Source organism: Scyliorhinus torazame, chromosome 15 (genome assembly GCF_047496885.1).
Source record: "Scyliorhinus torazame isolate Kashiwa2021f chromosome 15, sScyTor2.1, whole genome shotgun sequence".
In the NCBI taxonomy this organism is placed as follows: Eukaryota; Metazoa; Chordata; class Chondrichthyes; order Carcharhiniformes; family Scyliorhinidae; genus Scyliorhinus; species Scyliorhinus torazame.
Window position 1 is genome coordinate 18,087,065 of NC_092721.1, and position 21,483 is coordinate 18,108,547.

Here is a 21,483-nt window from a genome sequence, read left to right on the forward strand (position 1 = left end):
TGTCAGGAGAGGAGGCAATTCCGGGTCCAAATTCCAAACATTTTAACTTCTCTATGGCGAACAAATCCGTTAAATTCAAATACTGACTTGGCAGTTTACACTTTAAGTGTTCTGGGTGATGCATTGGAGCAATCGATCACTGTGTAGCAATCCCAAAGTCTTAATTTAAATATATGAATGCTGCCAAGAGGTTTTGTCCTCAAAAGAAAAAAGGATTTGTCTTGAATTTCTGCTCCGTTTGGCTCTGTGCTGATTGCTAAGTGTGTCAAGGAGGATTTAGGCTGATCGTTGAATGCTTTTGATTCTTTTCAAGGTCCCCTGGCTTGCATTAGTTGCCATTTTGATCATCCACAGATACTTCTTCGGAGGAGGCAGATGTGCAGTTGACGCCTGTGCGCAGGCTCCATGGATTGCGAGCGAGAGTCGGTGATGAAAACGCATGTTAGACACCAGTTCAAAGCAATAGAAGGAAAAGCTTCATGCAATGACTGCAGGATTCACATTTTGACAACCACAACACAGGCCCCGGCTCTCCCGATGTTCAGGGAAGCTACCTGTTGACGGAGAAACCAAAGTCAGTACATTCACAAGACTTTGAACAAACTGGAAATACAGTTCATATGCAATACTCTCCCTAAACCTTCTCTGTTGTGCACTGTTCCTTCTCTTAAGATTGCCGCATGACCGCAAACTGTTTATACATAAGGCCGCGATTCTCCATCTTACCAGCTCCGTTTTACAGCACAGCGCAGCTCAGCACGCCCCTGCCGGCAGCGAGATTCATGGTTCCCGCTGCCGGCCAATGGGGTTTTCCATTGTGCCCACCCCCACGCCGTCGGAAAAACCCACGGGCGTGGGTGCGCTGCCGACGAAGCGGAGGATCCCGCCAACGGAGAATCCCACAGGATATCTTGACATGACTCCACACCAGTGTACCCTGTCCAAATCAAACGAAAAAATACACAATTTATTAACAGAAATTAGAGACTACTGATTCGAAACAAAACAAGGATTGCTTACTGGAAGTTAATGTTGGCACAAACAATGGAACATCATGGGCGTGATTCTCCAACCCCCCGCCAGGTCGGAGAATTGCCGTAGGGGCTGGTGTGAATCATGCCCTGCCGCCCCGACGCCGGCTGCCGAATTCTCCGGTGCCGGGGTTTTGGCAGGAGCGGGAATCGCGCCGCGCCGGTCGCCGGCCGTTGGCAGCCCCCCCCCCCGGCGATTCTCCGGCCCACGATGGGCCGAGCGGCCACCCGTTTTCGGCCAGTCCTGCTGGCGTAAATCAAACCAGGTCCGTACAGGCGGGACCTGACTCTGCAGGTGGCCTGCGGAGTCCTCGAGGGGACGCGGGGGGATTTGGTCCCGGGGGGGGGGGGGCCACGGTGGCCTGGCCCGCGATCGGGGCCCACCGAACCGCGGGCGGGCCTGTGCTGTGGGGGCACTCCTTCCCTCCGCGCCGGCCGCTGTAACGGTCTGCCATGGCCGGCGGGGAGAAGAAACCCCCTGCTTATGCGCCGGGGTGATGCCAGCACACGCTGGCGCTCCCGCGCATGTGCAAACTCACGCCGGCCGGCGGAGGCCCTTCGGCGCCGGTTGACATGACGCCAAACACTCCGGTGCCGGCCTAGTCCACGAAGGTGCGGAGTATTCCACACCTTCGGGGCAGCCCGATGCCAGAGTGGTTCACGCCACTCCTCGCCGCCGGTACGGCCCTCCCCGCTGGTGACGTTACTGCTTCAAACATTTAAGTGTAAAGTCTGCATTGGAAAACAACAAATACAGAGATACCATGGAACAATGGTTTTTTACAATAGATTTAGAGTACCCAGTTTGTTTTTTCCAATTAAGGGGCAATTTAGCGTGGCCAAACCCTACACATCTTTGGGTTGTGGGAGCGAAACCCACGCAAACACGGGGAGAATGTGCAAACTCCACACGGACAGTGACCCAGAGCCGGGATCGAACCTGGGACCTCGGCGCCATGAGGCAGCAGTGCTAACCACTGCACCACGGAACAATGTTGAGCATACATCCTCCATTATGACGGGCATTAATTTGAAAGCACATATCACGACATTACTGGCTGAGGTTGAGCATAACTGAAGCCAGTGAATGCTGTGCTCCAAAACTGACCTATTAGATGTTTCTTTTCCCACAGCAATAATGCTCTGCAAACTGCGATCAATGAAGATGTTCAAAGAAGGTACATTCAGCCCATATGCATGTTCCTCTCCACGTTTGGTACAAACTCCATGCTCTGCTTCGCCATGTACAACCAAGCCACATTCAAATCTAGTTATCATCACCCGGATGGTAGTTGTAAATGAAAAAAGTGCAGTTTCCTCACGCCATAGTTTTCATCGATCGCTCGTTAGCCTCACTCACTCATGCACTGCTTCTCAGTCTTTGGATGGCAACCAATGCGAAGGGGCCTTCAACACGAGGTCTCCCTTAGGAATCTCAAGCCTTTCCCTTGGGTTGACCTGTCAGGGTCAGGGAGTGGGGGTGGAAATGGAGAACCTCTGTCCGGAGCAAGCAATATGATTCCATTCAAAACAAATTAGAAATAACGGCTTCCACCTGATTTTCCTCCCATATTTTAGGACAGGCAATTGGCTGGGACGTTTTTCTTCATTTCATGGCATGCGGGTTGCCGGCAAGGTCAATATTTGTTTGCCAGGCCTATTTGCCCTTAAACTGAGTGATTGCTGGGCCATTTCAGAGGGCAGTTCAGAGTCAATCATATTACTGTGGGTCTGGGGTCACATGTGGGCCAGACCAGATAGGAATGGCAGATATCTTTCCCAGAAAAACACTACATAGAACATAGAACATACAGTGCAGAAGGAGTCCATTCGGCCCATCGAGTCTGCACCAACCCACTTAAGCCCTCACTTCCACCCTATCCCTGTAACCCAATAACCCCTCCTAACCTTTTTGGTCACTAAAGGCAATTTATCATGGCCAATCCACCTAACCTGCACGTCTTTGGACGGTGGGAGGAAACCGGAGCACCCGGAGAAAACCCACGCAGACACGGGGAGAACGTGCAGACTCCGCACAGACAGAGACTCAGCAGGGAATTGAACTTGGGACCCTGGTGAAGCTACAGTGCTATCCACTTGTGCTACTGTGCTACTAGTATCATAGTATCCTAGAATTTACACTGCAGAAAGAGGCTATTTGACCCATCGAGTCTGCACCGGCCCCTGGAAAGAGTAGCCTACCTAAGCTGACAAACATTTTTTTAAATGATGATAGTTGTCAAGGTTACCGTTACGGAGACTAGCATTCAATTCCGGAATTATTAATTGAATTTGTCATGGGAGTGTCCCCCGTTAAGAAACGTTTTTGTCTTATCATGGCTTCAGTGATGTCATTGTGTGGGTGGAGCTGGGCTGTGGCCCCGGGAGTTGGTTTTACTTTCGCTTTGGTTTGGGGCTGTTGAGTGGCTCCGAGTTTTTTTTGTTTTCATTTTCACATTTAGCTGCTGTCGGATCAGAAAGAGAAGTATTTTGGCCTGTCTCTCTCTATTTTAAAGAGTCATTGCAAGGAGCAAAAAAAACAATAATTACAGTTACTTACTGTTTTGGTAAAAGTGTTTTTAGGTTTATGGAATGTTGTTATTAAATTGAAACAGTTAAGGGGAATTCATTAAGGGTTATAAATAGAGTACTGTAGCTGTGTGGGGTATTTATGTTTGCAGTTGATAAAAATGCTTACTGTGTGTGTTTATAAAAAATGTTAACTAAATTCGTAGAATAAAGCTTGTTTTTGATTAAAAGTGCTTACGGTCTCTGATGAATAACACTTGAAAGGCAGGCCCTCGTGCTCATAGTAACCAAAATCTATAAACAGTTATAGGTCAGGTGAACTCCATGATATACTTTGGAGTTTTCTAAACCTTGGCCCATAACAAATTGGGGGCTTGTGGGGTAAAAGTCTATCTTTCATGATTGCGTTGGCTTAGTGAACTTAAAGACAGTGAGGGGTGAGCATATTTGGGTTTGCTTTTCAGGTGATGTATTCCAGTTTAAGTAGGGAGTGTGTTGTGGACAATGGCTCTTTCAGAGGCTCGGAGGTTTTGGGGGGCTGGAGAAGCTCACATGCAGTACCTGACAAACAGAGACTGAAAAAAAGCATTTAGAGTTGGCAAAAACATTGCAGTTAACCTTGCCTGATAAAATACGAAAAGAAGAGGTAATTGCCTGAGACACAGTCAGAATCATTGGAAATGGCAAGAATTGAACGCATGAAGCATTTGAAATAAAATGGATGAATTAGTTGCGGAGATAGATGTAAAGGGGTATGATATAGATGGGATTATGGAAGCAAGGCTCTGAGGTGACTAAGGATGGGAACTAAACATTGAGGTGTATTCAGTTTTTCGGAAGGACAGACAGAACGGAAAGGTGGTGGAGTTACATTGGTGATCAAAGAAGATATTGAGACAATATTGCGGAAAGATATTAGCACAGACGATGTGAAATCTGTATGGGTTGAGTTAAGAAACATCAACGGGCACAAAACATTGATAGGGGCAGTAAACAGACCACCAAACTGTAGCGCTAATGTAGGGAATAGCATTAGACTGGAAATCAGAGATGCAGGTGATAAAGAACATCTGTGATTATGGGTGACTTTAATCTGCATATAGATTGGGTGAGTCAAATTAGTCACAGTACAATAGAGGTGGAATTTCTAGAGTGCATACAGGATGGTTTCTGGACCAATACATTGAGGAACCAATGAGGGAACAGGCCATCTTGAATGGGTATTGTCCAATGAAAAAGGATTTGTTAGCAATTTAGTTGTGAGAGAACCCTTGGGGATGAGTGACCATAATATGGTAGAATTCTTTATCAAGGTGGATAGTGAGGTAGTTGAATCTGAGACCAGGGTCCTGAATCTCAGTAAAGGTAACTATGATGGTATGAGGCATGTGTTTGCTATGATGAACTGGGAAACATTACTGGGAGGAAGGTCAATGGACAGATTGGAGGGTAGCCAATTTAAGCCCACTATTCCAAAAGGGAGGGAAAGAAAAAACAGGGAACAATAGACCAGTGAGCCTCACATCGGTAGTAGGTATGTTGCTGGAGTCCATTATCAAGCATTTCAGAGCATTCCAGCATTTGCAAAACAGTTGTGTAATCAGGCAAAGTCAGCATGGATTTATGAAAGGGAAGTCATGCTTGACAAATCTACTGGAATTCTTTGAAGATATACCAAGTAGAGTTGACCAGGGAGAACCAGTCGATGTGGTTTATTTAGACTTTTAGAAGGCTTTTGACAAGATCTCACCAGCAGATTACAATGTAAAGTTAAAGCACATGGGATTGTGGATGGTGTCTTGAGATGGATAGAAAGCTAGTTTGCAGACAAAAAGCAAGGAGTTGGAATAAATGGGTCTTTTTCCAATTGGCAGGCAGTGACTAAGTGGAGCACTGCAGGGATCTGTGCTAGAACCCCAGCTGTTCACATTATATATTAATGATTTGGACGAAGGAACTAAATGCATTACCTTCAAATTTGCAAATGGAACAAAGTTGGGTGGGAGGGTGAGCTGTGAGGAGGATGCAGAGATGCTTCAGCGCAATATTGACAGGCTGAGTGAGTGGGCACATGCATGGCAGATGCAGTATAATGTGGATAAATGTGAGGTTAACCACTTCGGTAGCAAAAATAGGAAGGCAGATTATTATTTGAATGGGTGTAAATTGAGAGAGGTGGATACTCAGCGAGACCTTGGTGTCCTCGTGCATCAGTCACTGAAAGTAATCACGCAGGTACAGTAAAGAAGGCAAAAGGTATGTTGGCCTTCATAGCGAGAGGATTTGAGTGTAGAAATTGGGATATTTTACTGCAATTGTATAGGGTGTTGGTGAGGCCACATCTCAAGTATTGTGTGCAGTTTTGGTGTCTCTATCTGAAGAAGGATGTTTATTGCTATGGAGGGAGTTCAGCGGAGGTTTACCAGGCTGATACTAAGTCAGTTAGGATTGTATTCATTGGAGTTTTGAAGAGTGAAGATGGATTTCACCGAAACTTAAAAAATCCTAACAGGATAGATTCAGAAAGAATGTTCCCGATGGTGGTGGTGGTGGTTGGGCGGGGGGGGGGGGGGGGGGGGGGGGGGGGGGGGGGGGTAGTTTGAGGATAAGGGGTAAACCTTTTCGAACTGAGGTGAGGAGAAATTTCTTCACCCAGAGAGTGGTGAATCTGTGGAATTCACTCCCACAGAAAGTAGTTGAGGCCAAAACGTTGTGTGACTTCAAGAAGAAATAAAGATAGCTCTTGGGGCTGAAGGGATCAAAGGATATGGGGAAAGCGGGCATCAGAGTATTGAACTTGATGATCAGCCATGATCACAATGAATGGCAGAGCAGGCTTGAAGGATCAAATGGCTTCCTCCTGCTTATGTTTCTATGTATGTTTGGAAGGTGCAGGTTAAGGAGCTTAGGTCAGTTCCTGCAGTGCACCTTGTAGATGGTGCACCATGTTGTCACTGTGCATCGGTGGTGGAGGGAGTGAAGTTTTGTGTATCAATCAAATGGCCTGCTTTGTCCTGGATGGTGTCAAGCTTCTTGAGTGTTATTAGAGCTTCACTCATCCAGACAAGTGGAGAGTATTCCACCACACTCCTGACTGTCACCTTGCAGATAGTGGACAGGCTTTGGGAAGTCAGGAGGTGAGTTAGTCACTGCAGGATTCTGAGTGCCTGACCTGCTCTTATAGCCACAATATTTAGATGGCTAGTCATGTTCAGTTTCTGGTCAATGATAACCTTCAGGCTGCTCCTAGTGAGGGATTTGACGATGGTGATGTCAAGGGGTGATGGTTAGATTCTTTCTTGTTGGAGATGGTCATTGTCTGGCCCTCTTGTGGTGTGAATTTTACTTGCCACTTGTGAGCCCAAGTCAGGATATTGTCCAGGGTTTGCTGCAACTGGACATGGGCTGCTTCAGAATCTGAGGAGCTGTTTCAGTTTGGGCGGCGGGGTGACACGGTGATTAGCACTGCTGCCTCACAGCACTGGGTTCAATTCCAGCCTTGGGTTACTCTGTGAGGAGTCTGCACGTTCTCCCCGTATCTGCATGGGTTTCCTCCGAGTGCTCCGGTTTCCTCCCACAGTCGAAAAAAGTGCAGGTTACGGATTTTGGCCAAGCTAAATTGCCCCTTAGTGTCCAGGATGTGCAGTTGGGTGGGGTTACAGGTATAGGGTGGGGGTGCAGTCCTAGGTGGGGGGCCCTTTCAGAGGAGGGGTGCAGACATGATAGGTTGAATGACCCCCTTCTGCACTGGAGGGATTCTATAAATTCTATAGTCTCCGAGAAGATGCTGTCAGACTGGCTGAATTTTTCCAGCACTTTGTTTTTAATTCTGATTTCAAGCATCCAGAGTATTTTGCAATTACAATTATGGGTAAATGCAATTTTCAGAAATGAGTTGGGGCCGAGTTCATTCCGTGAAAAAGGATTTTCCTTAAAACCAGTTTTGTGTTTCCGTGAGGGAAAGCTTCAACCTAATCGGCCCTATCAGCAATACAACTCTCGGCGGAGGCTGTGCTGCAGGACTGACCAGTCACCAGACATTTCAATCGAGGACGCCTATCAGTTTATACAAAGGGTGAATTTGAAGTAAAAAGCAGAAGGTGGGAAATAAGAGGCTGAGGAATCGCTCAACGCATACAGTCAGCAAGCTGTTCTGGCCAAGGATTTACTTTGGAAGGTTGGTAAACAATTAAAGATTTAAATTAGAGATATGAGGGATGAGAAAGATGAGATGGGCAAGGGAGCAAAGGTCCCGAATTCACACCACTTTCCGAGATGGCCGTAGGTGATTTGGTGGGTCAGAGAGGAGATAGCGTGAGAGATATTGTTTTATCGAGGCAAATGCTCCTCAGCTCTCTGCAGTAAGTTTAACAGTGAAGCTGACAGCCTCTCTGTTATTTTTTTAAATACTTTTTTAGCTTGAACCCTTCAGCCGATATAAATTGACCCTACGTGGAAAGGGGATAAACAGCCACAATCCAGTACACGCCTGCAAGCCTGTCTGTAAAACCAGCATTTCCAGGAAATTGTTATAACACAGAAACGGGATTTACCTGCTTTTTGTTTATTTTCATTCATTTAAGTATTTCCCCTGCCTAACATTCCATGTTCCTTAGGGGTGGTCCGTCCAGAATGTGCTAAGCCTGAATGTTAAAATTGTTCGCCACTGAACCAATTGGCAATCACTCATGGCCAGTAAGGATAGGCTACTGGTTAACCTCTAGTGTACATGGATTCCAAAATTCAAACGAGGAATTCAGTAATTTCTGGCCCAAACCGGGATTCATCGTTCCCCGATGCCGATTTTGTAATCGGCGATCGGGCGGAGTATCCCTCTGATGCCGAAATCGGGGGCGGTGCCTGTTTGACGCAGGTTTTGTACCCTCCCCCCCCCTGCAAAATGGCACCATCACGTCGCGCGGCGCACGTCGTTCAGATGGCGTTAGCGCATCACCTGAAGGCCCTCCCCCGATGCTCCACCCCCGATGGGCCGAGTTGCTGACCGCGCGGTTGACGTGCACTCTCAGCGGTCGGGAACCTGGCGTGGCGGCTGTAGACTGTGTCCAGCGCCTCCACAATCGGGCGGGAGCCGAGCTGCTGGCTGTGGGGGGGGGGGGGGGGGGGGGGGATTCTGTGAGGGCTGGGTGGAATGGTGGGGTGTGGCCAAGAGGTGGCCAGGGAGTGGCCAGGGGGGCACTATCTATCAGGTCTGGTCCGCACATGGCCGGCGCCATGTTTTACATCGCGACCACTGCAGGTCATCGCCATGCTCATGCGCGGCCACGGACCCAGACATTCTCCAGCTGTTTTTACCATGGGAGTTGGGGGGTTTACGCGGTGCGGCTGCTAGCCCCTCACCAGCCGCAGGATCGGTGAGGAGTCGGCACCGATTTATTTTGACACAAAACACCACAAATCCTCCGCAGTTAGGCTCAAAAACGGTGAATCCAGCCCCTTATTTCTATGTTACATTTACAGAAAATGCTGGATAAACTCAGCAGGTTTGGCAGCATCTGTGGAGAGAGAAACAAAAGGTTTAGGGGAGGGATTCTCCGGTCTCCCTGTCCAGTGTTTCTCGGCAGCGTGCCGTTCGCTGGCCGCGGGATTCTCTACTCCCGCCACTTGTCAATGAGATTTCCCATTGAAGCCACCCCACATTGCCGGGAAACCCGCGGGCGGGAGTGCGCTGCCGGCGGCAACAGAGAATCCCAATGGACAGAGAATTACAGACAACATTTCGAGTCTGTTTGTCTTCTTCAAAGCCGGACAAGAGACAAAGCGATTTGGAACGCTAATTCTGTTTTTCTCTCCACTGATGGTACCAGGCCTGCTGATTCCTTTTCCCAACATTTACCGTATTTATTTCAAATTTCGAGCATCCACAACATTCTGGTTTTATTCTAATTTACATAGTACTTTCTAAAGTTGGTCGAGGCTTGGAATTTCGACGGTTTCAAAATTCACAAGTTACAGCATAAATGTCAAAAAATGTCTCATCCTTCCCCTGTTGTGCTGACATTTTTTGTACCGAATTTCTGCTGGTGAGGGATTTGGGGTTGGAACTTTAAGCACTCCCAGGTCAGATGTTGAACAATTAGATGCAGAGTAATGTTTGCCCTGATGCTAATTAAGAACAGCAATCCTTTCTGCATCAAGGTGACATTTCCCATTCCTGACGTCAACCTTTGTATCGATTGTCTGAGTGACATTTCCAATTACTGCTGAATTAAGGGCAATATTCTGCTGTGCTGGCTTCTGCTGGGCACAGGTTGGAGGGTTTGAACTGAGGCATTTAATAATTAAAAGTGGCAGTGTGCAAATAAATAGTTGTAATAGATAATTAGATATTCTCTCCAGAACAAGCTAACAAATCAGATTACCCCCTTTCAGGAGAACCTGATCGACGGTGATTTAAATACATTACAAAACATCAACACCTGTGAATGTGTGCCCATAAATTAATATGGGCATAATCCACACCATAAATTAATGACCTCATTATCCTTGACTAAATAATTGACTTCAACTAAAATGGAACAAATGGCCTGTTTTTGATTGAGGACTAATTGAGAGAGATGGCTTTAAATAAAGAAGCAAGGATTTTGCAACCTACATTCTGGAAATAAAAATGCCTGATGCAAACCACTCCAGCATTAAAAATGATTGCCGGGAGTCACAGCAATATACTGTGCTGTCTTATTGTCGGTCTACACATTTTGATCATAAGTTTCAGCAGGAATCAAAACATGAGAATAAATGGCCAGAATTCTCTGGCTTTTGGGATCAACTGATTCTGCCGGCAGAACACTGCACCACTCCCCCTTCCCGGTGGTGTGGGGTGGCTTCAATTGACATTCCCATTGGCAAGCATTGGAAGTAGCGAATCCCGCTGTCAACGAATGGCGTGTCGCCAAGGAACATGCGACCAGGGGATCGGAGAATTCAGACCAAGATCTACACATGTAATTTAACTAGTGTGAGGGAATCTATCTTTTTGTCTGTGTGTTTTTGCAAGTTAGCATCTGTGAATTGGGAGGCGATGTCCAGATGGTGGGCAGGGGGAGGGGGTGACCCTCGGTTGACTGGCGGTTGTAAAATTTAAGATACAGAATGCACCAAGAGTTGATACATCTGAACCTGCCTCAGGGCACGAGTAGAACCCTGTTGGGAGATGCCTGGGTGCAGCCTTATGAATACAGTGGGACACATGCTCAGAAGAAGAGATTAAGCAACTGGGAGGCCAGTTGTTATTGGGGCACAGTGAGCTGGAGCAGTTTTTGAGAGAGATCTTGGGCGGGATTCTCCGACCCACCGCCGGGTCGGAGAATCGCCGGGGGCTGGCGTGAACCCCGCCCCCGCCGGTTGCCGAATTCTCCGGCACCAGATATTCGGCGGGGGCGGGAATTGCGCCGCGCCGGTTGGCCGCCCTCCCCCCCGCGATTCTCCAACCGCGATGGGCCGAAGTCCCGCTGCTGGAATGTCTATCCCGCCGGCGACAATCAAACCACCTCTCTTACCGGCGGGACAAGGCGGCGCGGTCGGGCTCCGGGGTCCTGGGGGGGGGGGGGGCGCGGGGCGATCTGGCCCTGGCGGGTGCCCCCACGGTGGCCTGGCCCGCGATTGGGGCCCACCGATCCGCGGGCGGGCCTGTGCCGTGGGGGCACTCTTTTCCTTCCGCCTTCGCCATGGTCTTCACTATGGCGGAGGCGGAAGAGACCCCCTCCACTGCGCATGGGATTGTCTTCCAGCATCATGCAGATGCAAGCACACAAATACTTCTAATGGAGGGCAGCACGGTGGCGCAGTGGGTTAGCCCTGCAGTCTCACGGCACCGAGATCCCAGGTTTGATCCTGGCTCTGGGTCACTGTCCGTGTGGAGTTTGCACATTCTCCCCGTGTCAGCGTGGGTTTCACCCCCACAATCCAAAGATGTGCAGGCTAGGTGGATTGAACACGCTAAATTGCCCCTTAATTGGAAAAAGAAATGAATTGTGTGCTTTAAATTTATTTTTTTAAATTTATTTTGTCGAGGTCGCCAACATTCCCCCACATTTGCTGTTAAGATGTTTTGTTCGACACTAAGACGATAAGAAAAGCAGCTGCTTAATTTGATACATCACTCTTCAGAATACAAACCTAATTTTCTCCAAAATACTGAAGCATTTTGGGCGCGATTCTCCGAACCCTGCACCGGGCCGGATAATCGGCGCAACCGCGCCACGACGCCCCGACGCCGGCGTGCGATTCTCCGAGGTGCGGAGAATCGGCGCCATTTGTTCCGGCGCATTTGACGCGGCGCTGGCCGCGGTCCACTGGAAACGGCAGAGTCCCGCCGGCGCCGTTCACCCCTGTTCGCTGCTGGTGGGAACTCTGCGCGAAGGGTCGGGGGGCGGCCTGTGGGGCGAGAAAAAGCGCTCCTTCACCCGGGGGGGGGGGGGGGGGGGGGGGCCTCCGATGGGGTCTGGCCCGCGATCGGGGCCCACCGATCAGCAGGCCGGCCTCTTTCCCCCCCCCCTTTGTTGCGCGACAGGTCCCTAAACCCCCACGCGCAGGTTGGCATGCGCAGCGCCGTGCTGGCCCCCTGTGGGGGACAGAATCGGTCGTCCCCATGCCCGTTTCACGCCGTCGTGAAACGCGACGGCGTTCACGATGGCGCGAACACTTTGTCTCCATTTTGGAGAATCGCCCCCCTTTGATTTTTAAGTAAACTGGTGGGAATATTCACTAATTAATTTTATCGAGTCACAAATGGGTGGCCATGTTTTCCAAACCTCTGCCATTCTGCTTTACCGTACCTTGCCATTACTCTTAGTCATGAGCATTTACAATCTGCTTATTCCATTTGTATGAATATCTAGGTAAACATTTTTACTCCTTCCCAGTGCAATTATACAAATTGAAAGTGATTTGAACTGGAAGAGTTGATTCTACACTCTACCGTTTTGTTACATGTTGAATCTATCAGTGGCCTGCTGTTCCATGACATGACTGACCCTACCCTCTCCATCACAATACCCCCTCTCCCATATTTACCTAATTATGCTTTTCCTACCTAAAGCCAATAATTAATAGTACAAGTCACCAGCTAACAATGTATATTTCAGAAATGTGAAAATCTCTGATCGAAGTAACGTGTTCCGCATTTAGTTTTTACTTATCCCTGTTTGCGCCAACATTTGTCATCTATTGGTCTTCAGAACCTGATCATTGTCTCAGGTATCCGTTTTAAGCTATTGTTCCTGGCATCTGTGAAGGCATTGGAGAGAGTACAGAAAAAATTCAAGAGAATGGTTCCCAGGGTGAGGAGTTTTAGTCATGCAGACAGACTGGAGAAGTCGGGACTGTTTCCCTTGGAGAAAAGAAGGCACAATCTCAAACTAAAGGGACGATCCTTTAAAACTGAGATGAGGAAGAATTTCTTCAGCCAGAGGGTGGTGAATCTGTGCAACTCTTTGTCGAAGAAGGCTGTGGAGGCAAAATCACTGAGTGTCTTTAAGACAGAGATAGATAGGTTCTTGATTAATAATGGGATCAGGGGTTATGGGAAAGAGACAGGAGAATGGGGATGAGAAAAATATCAGCCATGATTGAATGGTGGAGCAGACTCGATGGGCCGAGTGGCCCAATTCTGCTCCTATGTCTATTGGTCTTATAAGGATGAGAGGAGATTTGATACGGGTATTCAAAATAATGAGAGGCCTGGAAAGAGTAGATAGAGAGAAACTACCCCTACCCATGAATGGATGGAGGACGAGAGGTCACAGATGTAAAGTAATTAGCAAAAGAAGCAAAAACAATACGAGAGGGAACATTTTCATGCAGCGAGTGGTTCACGTTTGGAGCGCACTGCTTGTGAGTGTGGTGGAGGCAAGTTTACTAGAGGCATTTACAAAGGAATTAGACTGTTATCTGAAAAGGAAGAACGTGTGGTTACAGGGAGAAAGCACGAGAATAGGACAAAATGGATTGTTTATTCAGAGGGCAGGTGCAAAGGTGTTGGGCCCAATGGCCTCCTTCTGCACTGTAGCAATTCTGTGATTAGATACTAGTTTCTGTTACAACTGAGCAGTTGTAAGATATGTGAAATGGAATGTAATTTTTTCAACTATTTAACGAATGAATTCTGTGGCAGAAAAGAAAATGTCTGCCAACCTATTTGTACCAAGTATCCTTCCAGTCTTTAAATAATAAGAAAGGTGAATGATCTTCCCCAATTAAAATATATTCAATCAAATTCAGATTTAGGAAGATTATTCAGTACTTGCCAGCACCGCAAATTTTTAAATGTAACTTTATAATAATTAGTGGCACTGAGTACTTCTGCGTTATTACATTTACAAAATAATTAACTATTCCATAAAAACATTCTCACTCTTCAAATAGTGATTGATGAACGTGTACGTAGCAATGGCTCAAAAGGCAACACTTGGAGAAACAAAAGGACTATATTAAAGATCAGTCATTTTAAAAATGGCATGCTTTATTACCTGTGTCCATTCGTTAGTCTGTGGATCATATGATTCCATAGTGTTTAGGTAGGTTTGCCCATCATATCCACCAACTGCATACAGTTTGTCTCCCAGGAGACAGACTCCAACAGCATCTCGGGGGACACTCACTGAAGCTATTGTTGTCCAAGTATCGGTCTTTGGATCGTATCTAATGTGTGAAAATGGAGGAACACATGATGAGGAAAATTGTTCCAGCACTGTATCATTGTTAAGTGTGAATAATCAAACAAGTTCATCCTTAACCTGTTTGATTATTTTAATAATCTGTGTAGAGGGATCGGTAAATAATTTTAGACTCCATGAGTTTTGATTTTCGCGAACGGTATATTAAGTGGCACATTATCAAATGTCTCCTGGATATCCATATACAGTATATCCACAGTCATCTCCTGCCTAGTACTTTAGTTACTTCCTCCAAAAATGTAATTAGGTTTGTTCGGCAAGGCCTACTAAATTCATGTTGGCTTGCTCTAATTAGTTATTTTTTTCTCAGTCACTCCATCCTTTATTATAGATCCAAATAAACTGCCACAGCACATGGTAGATTGTAAGAGGCTGCATGTACTCTGGGGGTCGGTTAGCTCAGTTGGCTGGACGGTTGGTCCGTGATGTACAGCGTCACCAACAGCGTGGGTTCAATTCCCTGTACTGGCTGAGGTTATTCATGAAGGCCCCGCCTTCTCAACCTTACCCCTCGCCTGAGATGTGGTGACCCTCAGGTTAACTCTCCACCAGTCAGCTCTCTCAAAAGAGGAGAGCAGCCGATGGTCCTCGGGAACTATGGTGCTTTTGTATGTTCTCTGACTGTGGTAAAATGTGTACTGGCAATTATACAAAGATGATAATTGTGCTTAAACTGTTGCTTATTTCAGTAGAGTGCTTAATCAGATTTTTTGGGGAAAGAAAAGAAAATTCACATGGACTAGAAATTCTCACTCAGAAGCGAGTATACAATGCATTTGATTTAGCGTAGGCACAGAGGTTTTGTCCACATATCGAACGGGCAGTGATGGGGCCCTGCGCCTCCCTGCATTAAGTGCCACTCAGGCACCTAATTGAACAGCAATTGGCCTTCCCTGGAATCAAGGACCCCGGAGGTGGATGTTTTGCCAAAAGCTCTCTGCCAATCAGAGGCCATCAGCTCTTCCTTGCTCGGTAGTGCCACTAGTGAGGCGGTGGCTGCTGTCGGTAAAGCACCAACCCAAAGCTCAGTATCGCTGACTGATCCAGGCAAGTGATGCGGGGAGCAGAATTGGGTGCTGGGGGAAAGAGGAAAGGCTGGGAAGGGTTTGGCAGCAAGGGAATGGTGTTGGTTCTCAGTGCTCCTGCCTCCCTTTGCTGATGTTGGGTACCTTGATGGGGCACTGTGTGCTGTTGATGAGGGACCCTCTACTGGATGGCCATGAGCCCCGTTAACAATGGGGTGGGAAGTCCATCCATGAACCTTCCTCCCATGGATCTAATCGGGGTGGAGATGGGTAGGTGGCTGGGTCCCCTCCTGACACAGTCATACTTGATTAAATGGCCCCTGACACCAAACCCGGTCCGGGGGAGGGCATTAAGTTCCATCCTATGTGCCCATTTAACGGTATTGGTCCAGAGACAGATACACTCCAAATTCTAGGGGAATTGCACAGGGAATTCTGAGGAACTATCTTGTGAAAAGACATACAAGTTGTCAAATTGCTCAGTAACAAGATAGCAGCAGAAAACCTGGGATGGGAACCCCCCCTCCCCCCCGGTGTGGCGGGCATCGGGCGGCGGAGGCAGCCCGCCATTGGCCAACAATGATATCGCCTGTTCCCGTCGATGTCCAAGCCGTCTTGCCCGGCTCACCCGTCCTGCCGCAGTCGCACTCGCCGGGACAGGAAGAGCCGCCGGCGGACTGGGCTGGAAAATCCCACCCTTGGCGTAATATTTCTTCAAGGTTTGGAATTGCATTGGACTTTTATTCTTCACATTTTCTTTTGCGCACAAACGTTAAACATGTACGGCCACAGGGAGAAAGTAGATTTGCATCCTTCACCTCTCTACACAGTCTGAAAGTCGGGAACAGTGGTTCGAGGCTGGGGCGTCATGGCCTCCAACTGCATAAAGGAAACCGTCACATGTTGCTACACCCACGCCTCCTCTCCTTTTGGACATCGGAGTGCACATACTCCATTTATTGGTATGGGGGTCATAGCACTCGATAGATTTGAGGCAAGCGCTTCCATCTCTCCCTCCTACCGCGTACAACCTGTTGATAAAGTAGAAGATCCTCATTAAATCATCTGTTGTGAAAACCGCTCGATAGTTTGTATGTGGTGAACGGTATTCAAAGTAGAACGACATGAGCACACGGCACAGGAGGAGGTAGTTTGGCTCATTATGCATGTGCCAACTCTCTAAAGGAACTATCAGCGCTCTTTTCAAACAGCACATCATAACCCCACCAAACCTGCATATCTTTGGACACAAAGGGGCAATTTTAACCTGGCCAATCTCCTTCTGTTCAACTATCTATCCGATTTTATTCCAGCAATCTATTGAATTTGCTTTCACCGCCCTTTCAGCCAGCTCATTCCAGATCAGAATAAATCGATGCATGAACAACTTTCTTCTCAGTTTCCCAATTATTTTAAATCTGCGCCATCTGGTTACTGACCCTCCAGCCAGTGGAAACAGTTCCTCCCTTTTTGCTCCATCTGAACTCTTCAGCGTTTTGAACACCAGCTCAATCTGCCCTTCATTTTCGCTGCTGCCAGGAAGATAACCCCAGTTTCTCTGGTGACGGAATTCTCTCATCCCTGAAACTATACTGGTTCATCTCCTCTCCGTTCTTTCCAAGACCTCGAGATCCTTCCTGAAGTGGCGTCCGAAGTTCGTCACAATGCACAAACCAGGTCCAGCAATGCTTGTGATGGAACCATACTGCTGTAGAAAATTCTCCTGAGCACAATTACCGCTCTCTTTATGCTACCTACTACCCTGGGCTATGTTCAGATAATTAAAGCCCCCCCTTCATAATAACTCAATAATTCTTGCGTTTCTCTATCATATCATAGAATTTACAGTGCAGAAGGAGGCCATTCGGCCCATCGAGTCTGCACCGGCTCTTGGAAAGAGCACCCTACCCAAGGTCAACACCTACACCCTATCCCCATAACCCAGTAACCCTACCCAACACTAAGGGCAATTTTGGACACAAAGGGCAATTTATCATTGCCCAATCCACCTAACCTGCACATCTTTGAACTGTGGGAGGAAACTGGAGCACCCGGAGGAAACCCACGCACACACGGGGAGGATGTGCAGACTCAGCACAGACAGTGACCCAAGCCGGAATCGAACCTGGGACCCTGCAGCTGTGAAGCAATTGTGCTACCCACAATGCTACCGTGCTTGGAAATTTAATCCTCAACGTGTTCCCTGCTAGTTGGTGGCCTTTACGTTACACCGAGCAATGTAATTGCAACGCTTTTTTTCCTTGGCTCCAGCCAAATTGATTCTGTTCTTTAGCCCTCTGGGACATCCTTTCCCTCTCAAGCAATGTTCTCCTTAATCAATGCTGCCACCCCTCCTCCATTTCTTCCTTTCCTGAAAATCATATCCCCGGGAATCTTTAACATCCAGTCCTGCGCTTCCTTGAGCCATGTCTCCATTATAGCCACGACATCCTGGCCAAGATTCCCCGGTCCCGCCAGTCCGGCTCAAAGTCAATGGGAATTTGGCTGCCATTCCGAATTTTCCGTCCCGCCCACGATGGGTTCTGCCTGAAAGTCCTGACCCATACTTCCACATGGCTATCTGTGCCTTTAACTCAACAATCTGGTTGACCATGCTCCATGCACTCACAAATGTGCATTAAGCTCATTTTGGTCTTTATTACTTTCTCCCTTAGTATGAACCCACCTAATAATTTACTATTCCCTCGTGCTATTCAGCTCTCTGTATTGTGTGCACCTTGATATTCCTCTTTAATATTACCTCCTGGTTCCCACACCCCTGCAAAATTAGTTTAAACCCTTCTCTATTTAGGTACAATGTATCCAACCCAAGCATCATTGGTCCCAATCTCCCAAGTATCTTTAGTCCCCCCTCCTGCACCATCTTTCTATACAGACATTCATCTGCGTTACTTTCTTATTTCCACACTCGCGAGTGGCTCTAGGAGTATCCATAAAATCCCTACAGTGCGGAAGGAGGCCATTCGGCCCGTCAGGTCAGCATCAACCCTCTGAAAGAGCACCTTACCTCAGCCCACACACCCACCCTATCCCTGTAACCTCGTAACCCCACCAAACCTGCACATCTTTGGACAAAAAGGGGCAATTTACCTGCACGTCTGTTCCTACTGTTGTCGGTCGTATGTTTGCAAATTTCCTACCTGGCTCCGTAAATTCTGACTGAAGGACTACATTCCTCTTTCTATCTTATTTTATATCACCACTCCATTCCAAAATGCGTCAATTCTATGAGTTTTCTTGATCTCGCCACCAGAAGTCCACTTTACAGCAAAGTGTATTTTGTTAGGTTTGGTGTCATTGTCCACCTATGGCGGGGGGGGGGGGGGGGGGGGGGGGGAGGTGTAAAAATGTTCCCTTGCTTCCTCCTGTGGAGCCTCTTTCTCACCACTTGCTGACAATACCTGATTTTCATTTTGTTGGCATCAATGGAATAAATAATTGTTCTGCCAGATTACTACCATGTGACGAAAGTAAATTCTTCTCCATCCACTTTGATTACTTTTTTTGTGTTCGAGGTCAGTAGCATTAGTGCTGAGGAATGGAACTCTTCCCTCCACCTTTCAGTCAGTTCTAAGAATTGACTCTACGCTGAATTCAACAACCTTTAGTGTTGCCTTGACCCCAAATCTGAACACCAGCTCTATTGTACCAAGCTAACAATAGTACTCCACATACCAAAGAACTGTCTGACTGATAGCGTCAATTAATGTCTAATACATTTCACCTGTTCTTGTGGAGTCACATTCATCAGGATCCAACTTGAGATGAAGAAAAAATAAGTTCAATTCCAAATGCCAGAGAGAGAGAGAGGGAGAGGGAGAGTCAGGCAGAGAGTCAGAAAGATAAATGAGGACAGAGAATTAAACAGCCCACCTTGCATCTGCACTGGTTCCAGAGGCAATTGTGGGTTGGTTTTATGTGGTGCTCGCCCTCCAGTCAAAAAGTCAAGGTTAGCCCATGCATGATTCCAAAGGTTTTCCAGCAGCAATCTAACACTGGGAACAGCATTATGTTGAGGCTCCAACCTGCTCGAGGGAGCAACTCTTGCCTTAGAAAGCTGGTGGCCAAACAGATGGCCAGCAGCTCAGTAGCCACTGGAAGCAGTCGCCAATGCTGAGGAGTCTGGTCTGTCAGGGAAGGCCACAGCTTGGGATTGTGGCGAAGGGGTGAGAAGAGACAAGGGAGTGTTTGGGGGAGGGGGGGGGGGGCAGCTTCAAGAGAGTAGGAGGTGGATGAAAGAGGAATGACCTTGGAGATTTGTCTACGATGGACCCAGGAGGTTCACGAAGGAGATCCCACTCCCCTTGACAGACACCAGCACATGCAGCCATGGGTAAGATACCAAGGAAGGCAGGACGCGACCCTTAAGTGGCCACTAATTGGCCCCAGCAGGTCGAAGGGTTGGCAGGCCACCCAGTACCTTCTCATCCTGCCACCTCCTGATAAATTTGGGGTTGGGCGGGAAGGCCTCCTGCTCGATTTTACATGCACCTCTGCCTTCAAGCCCTCAGGGAGTGTACAAAATCCATTCTTTCTCACCTTGTTTAATATGACTGTACGAGTTCATTAATCAATCACAATTTGCAGTGTTTAGAGCACAATCCATGGTTTTGTCATTTGTTTGTTAAACCAACCACTCCTCACTCTCAGTTAAACAGAATATTTGATGGTTGAAGGGTATTGGACAGGTGGCTCATACCATTTCAACAACTTGTGTTTAATATCATTTTTAATGTGGCAAAATGTCCCAATACTCTTCGCAGAGATGAGTTTGGACACTATTTAGCACTGAGCTACATAGGGCAGGTAACGAGAGTTTAGCAAAAGAGGTAGGTCTTAAGATGCATCTTAACAGAGGATGGAATGTTGGCGAGATCTAGGGAGGGAAGTCCAGGGGCGGGATTCTCCGTCCCCGTTTTCCGGTGTGGCGCGACCCCGCCAGCAGCAGAATCCTAAGTCCCGGCAGCCGGCCAATGGGGTTTCCCATTGTAGCCACCCCTACACTGCCGGGAAATCCACGGGCGTGAGTGCGCTGCCGTCACTACGGAGGATTCCGCCGACGAATAATCCAGGCCCAGAGTTTTCTGCTTTGGTAGGTGAAGACATGGGCCTGTTGGAGCGCTGAAGATCTGGGATGTGCAAGAGACTAGGAATGGAAGAGCGCAGAGACATCAGTGGGTTAGAGAACTGCTGGGTCGGGTGGGATGAAGCCAAGTGGATTGAAAACCAAATGAGAATTTTAAAATTGAGCCGATGTCAGACCGGAAATGCATCCTAGAGTATTTGGCTGTTCTACGTACGTCCTCCCTGGAAACAGGCAAGGCAGAGGCCCCAAGTGCACACTGCGCTGCCTCAGCTGGTACCAAGGCCTGTGCACCAGATTGAAGCTGAAGTTTATTTCGCAAACAGCAAAGCAAGAAATGTCTGTTCATAGAGAGCATTTGAAAAAAATAAATCTTTGTGATCTACAGCAAACAGAACTCATGACCAAAACGACAGCAATGTCCCCCACTAAAAGCAGGCTGATCCCTTCAGGGAAACTGCAGCGAGTGGTGAATAACTGCACAACACATCTTGTGTGCCTAAAATCAATCCCACCAGTCATTTCTCGGAGCGTGTTCCCCAGATGTGATTGATGGATGAATTCCCAAATTATCTCTATTCTGGTCAGGAACAGTGCTGTCTATATATGGCCCTTTATAAATGCTCTATCATCTTTTTTGCTGAACGTTCAAGTTCTGGATGTCCATGTTGTGGGTAAGTACATAACTGGGCATAATGGAGGCATCGGTCGACACTGTGAGGAACATTGGCCCAGTTGTGCAGAATATCGCATGGTTGTAGAGATGGATTGGGGTCCTATCCTTTTCCACTTGAGCGTCAGATGAGCAGCAGATGACAAACTGCGAAAGATCCAAACCTCTTTTCATTATCCGACATGCAGGCCATTCGACCGAGGAACATTAATTCACAAATTCAGATTCTCCAGCATATTTTCGGATTACCTACGAGGAACTTCACGAGGATTAAGGAAGCAAATGGCCTCTCCCTATGTGGCACATGAAGGGGCCCCATTCCTTTCTGAGAGTAAAGGACTCTACGCGACTTCACTGCAAAACATTTGGTTTCAGCTGGGGTTCCACTCTTGGCCCCATCTGACAAAATGGCCATTAGCGTTCTTCC

General features: G+C 47.6%; 1 protein-coding gene across 1 annotated transcript in view; it reads right to left on the reverse strand.

Moving 5' to 3' along the window:
* Positions 1-577: 577 nt before the first annotated feature.
* The window catches only part of LOC140391537 (kelch-like protein 1), a 428,416-nt gene continuing 407,510 nt past the window's right edge, over positions 578-21,483 (reverse strand). The window contains exons 10-12 of the mRNA XM_072476122.1: positions 16,098-16,310; positions 14,048-14,219; positions 578-937 (exon numbers count right to left, since the gene is read on the reverse strand). Coding sequence (XP_072332223.1) covers positions 737-937; positions 14,048-14,219; positions 16,098-16,310 — 586 coding nt within the window. The 3' untranslated portion in view covers positions 578-736. The remainder of the gene's footprint in view (positions 938-14,047; positions 14,220-16,097; positions 16,311-21,483) is intronic.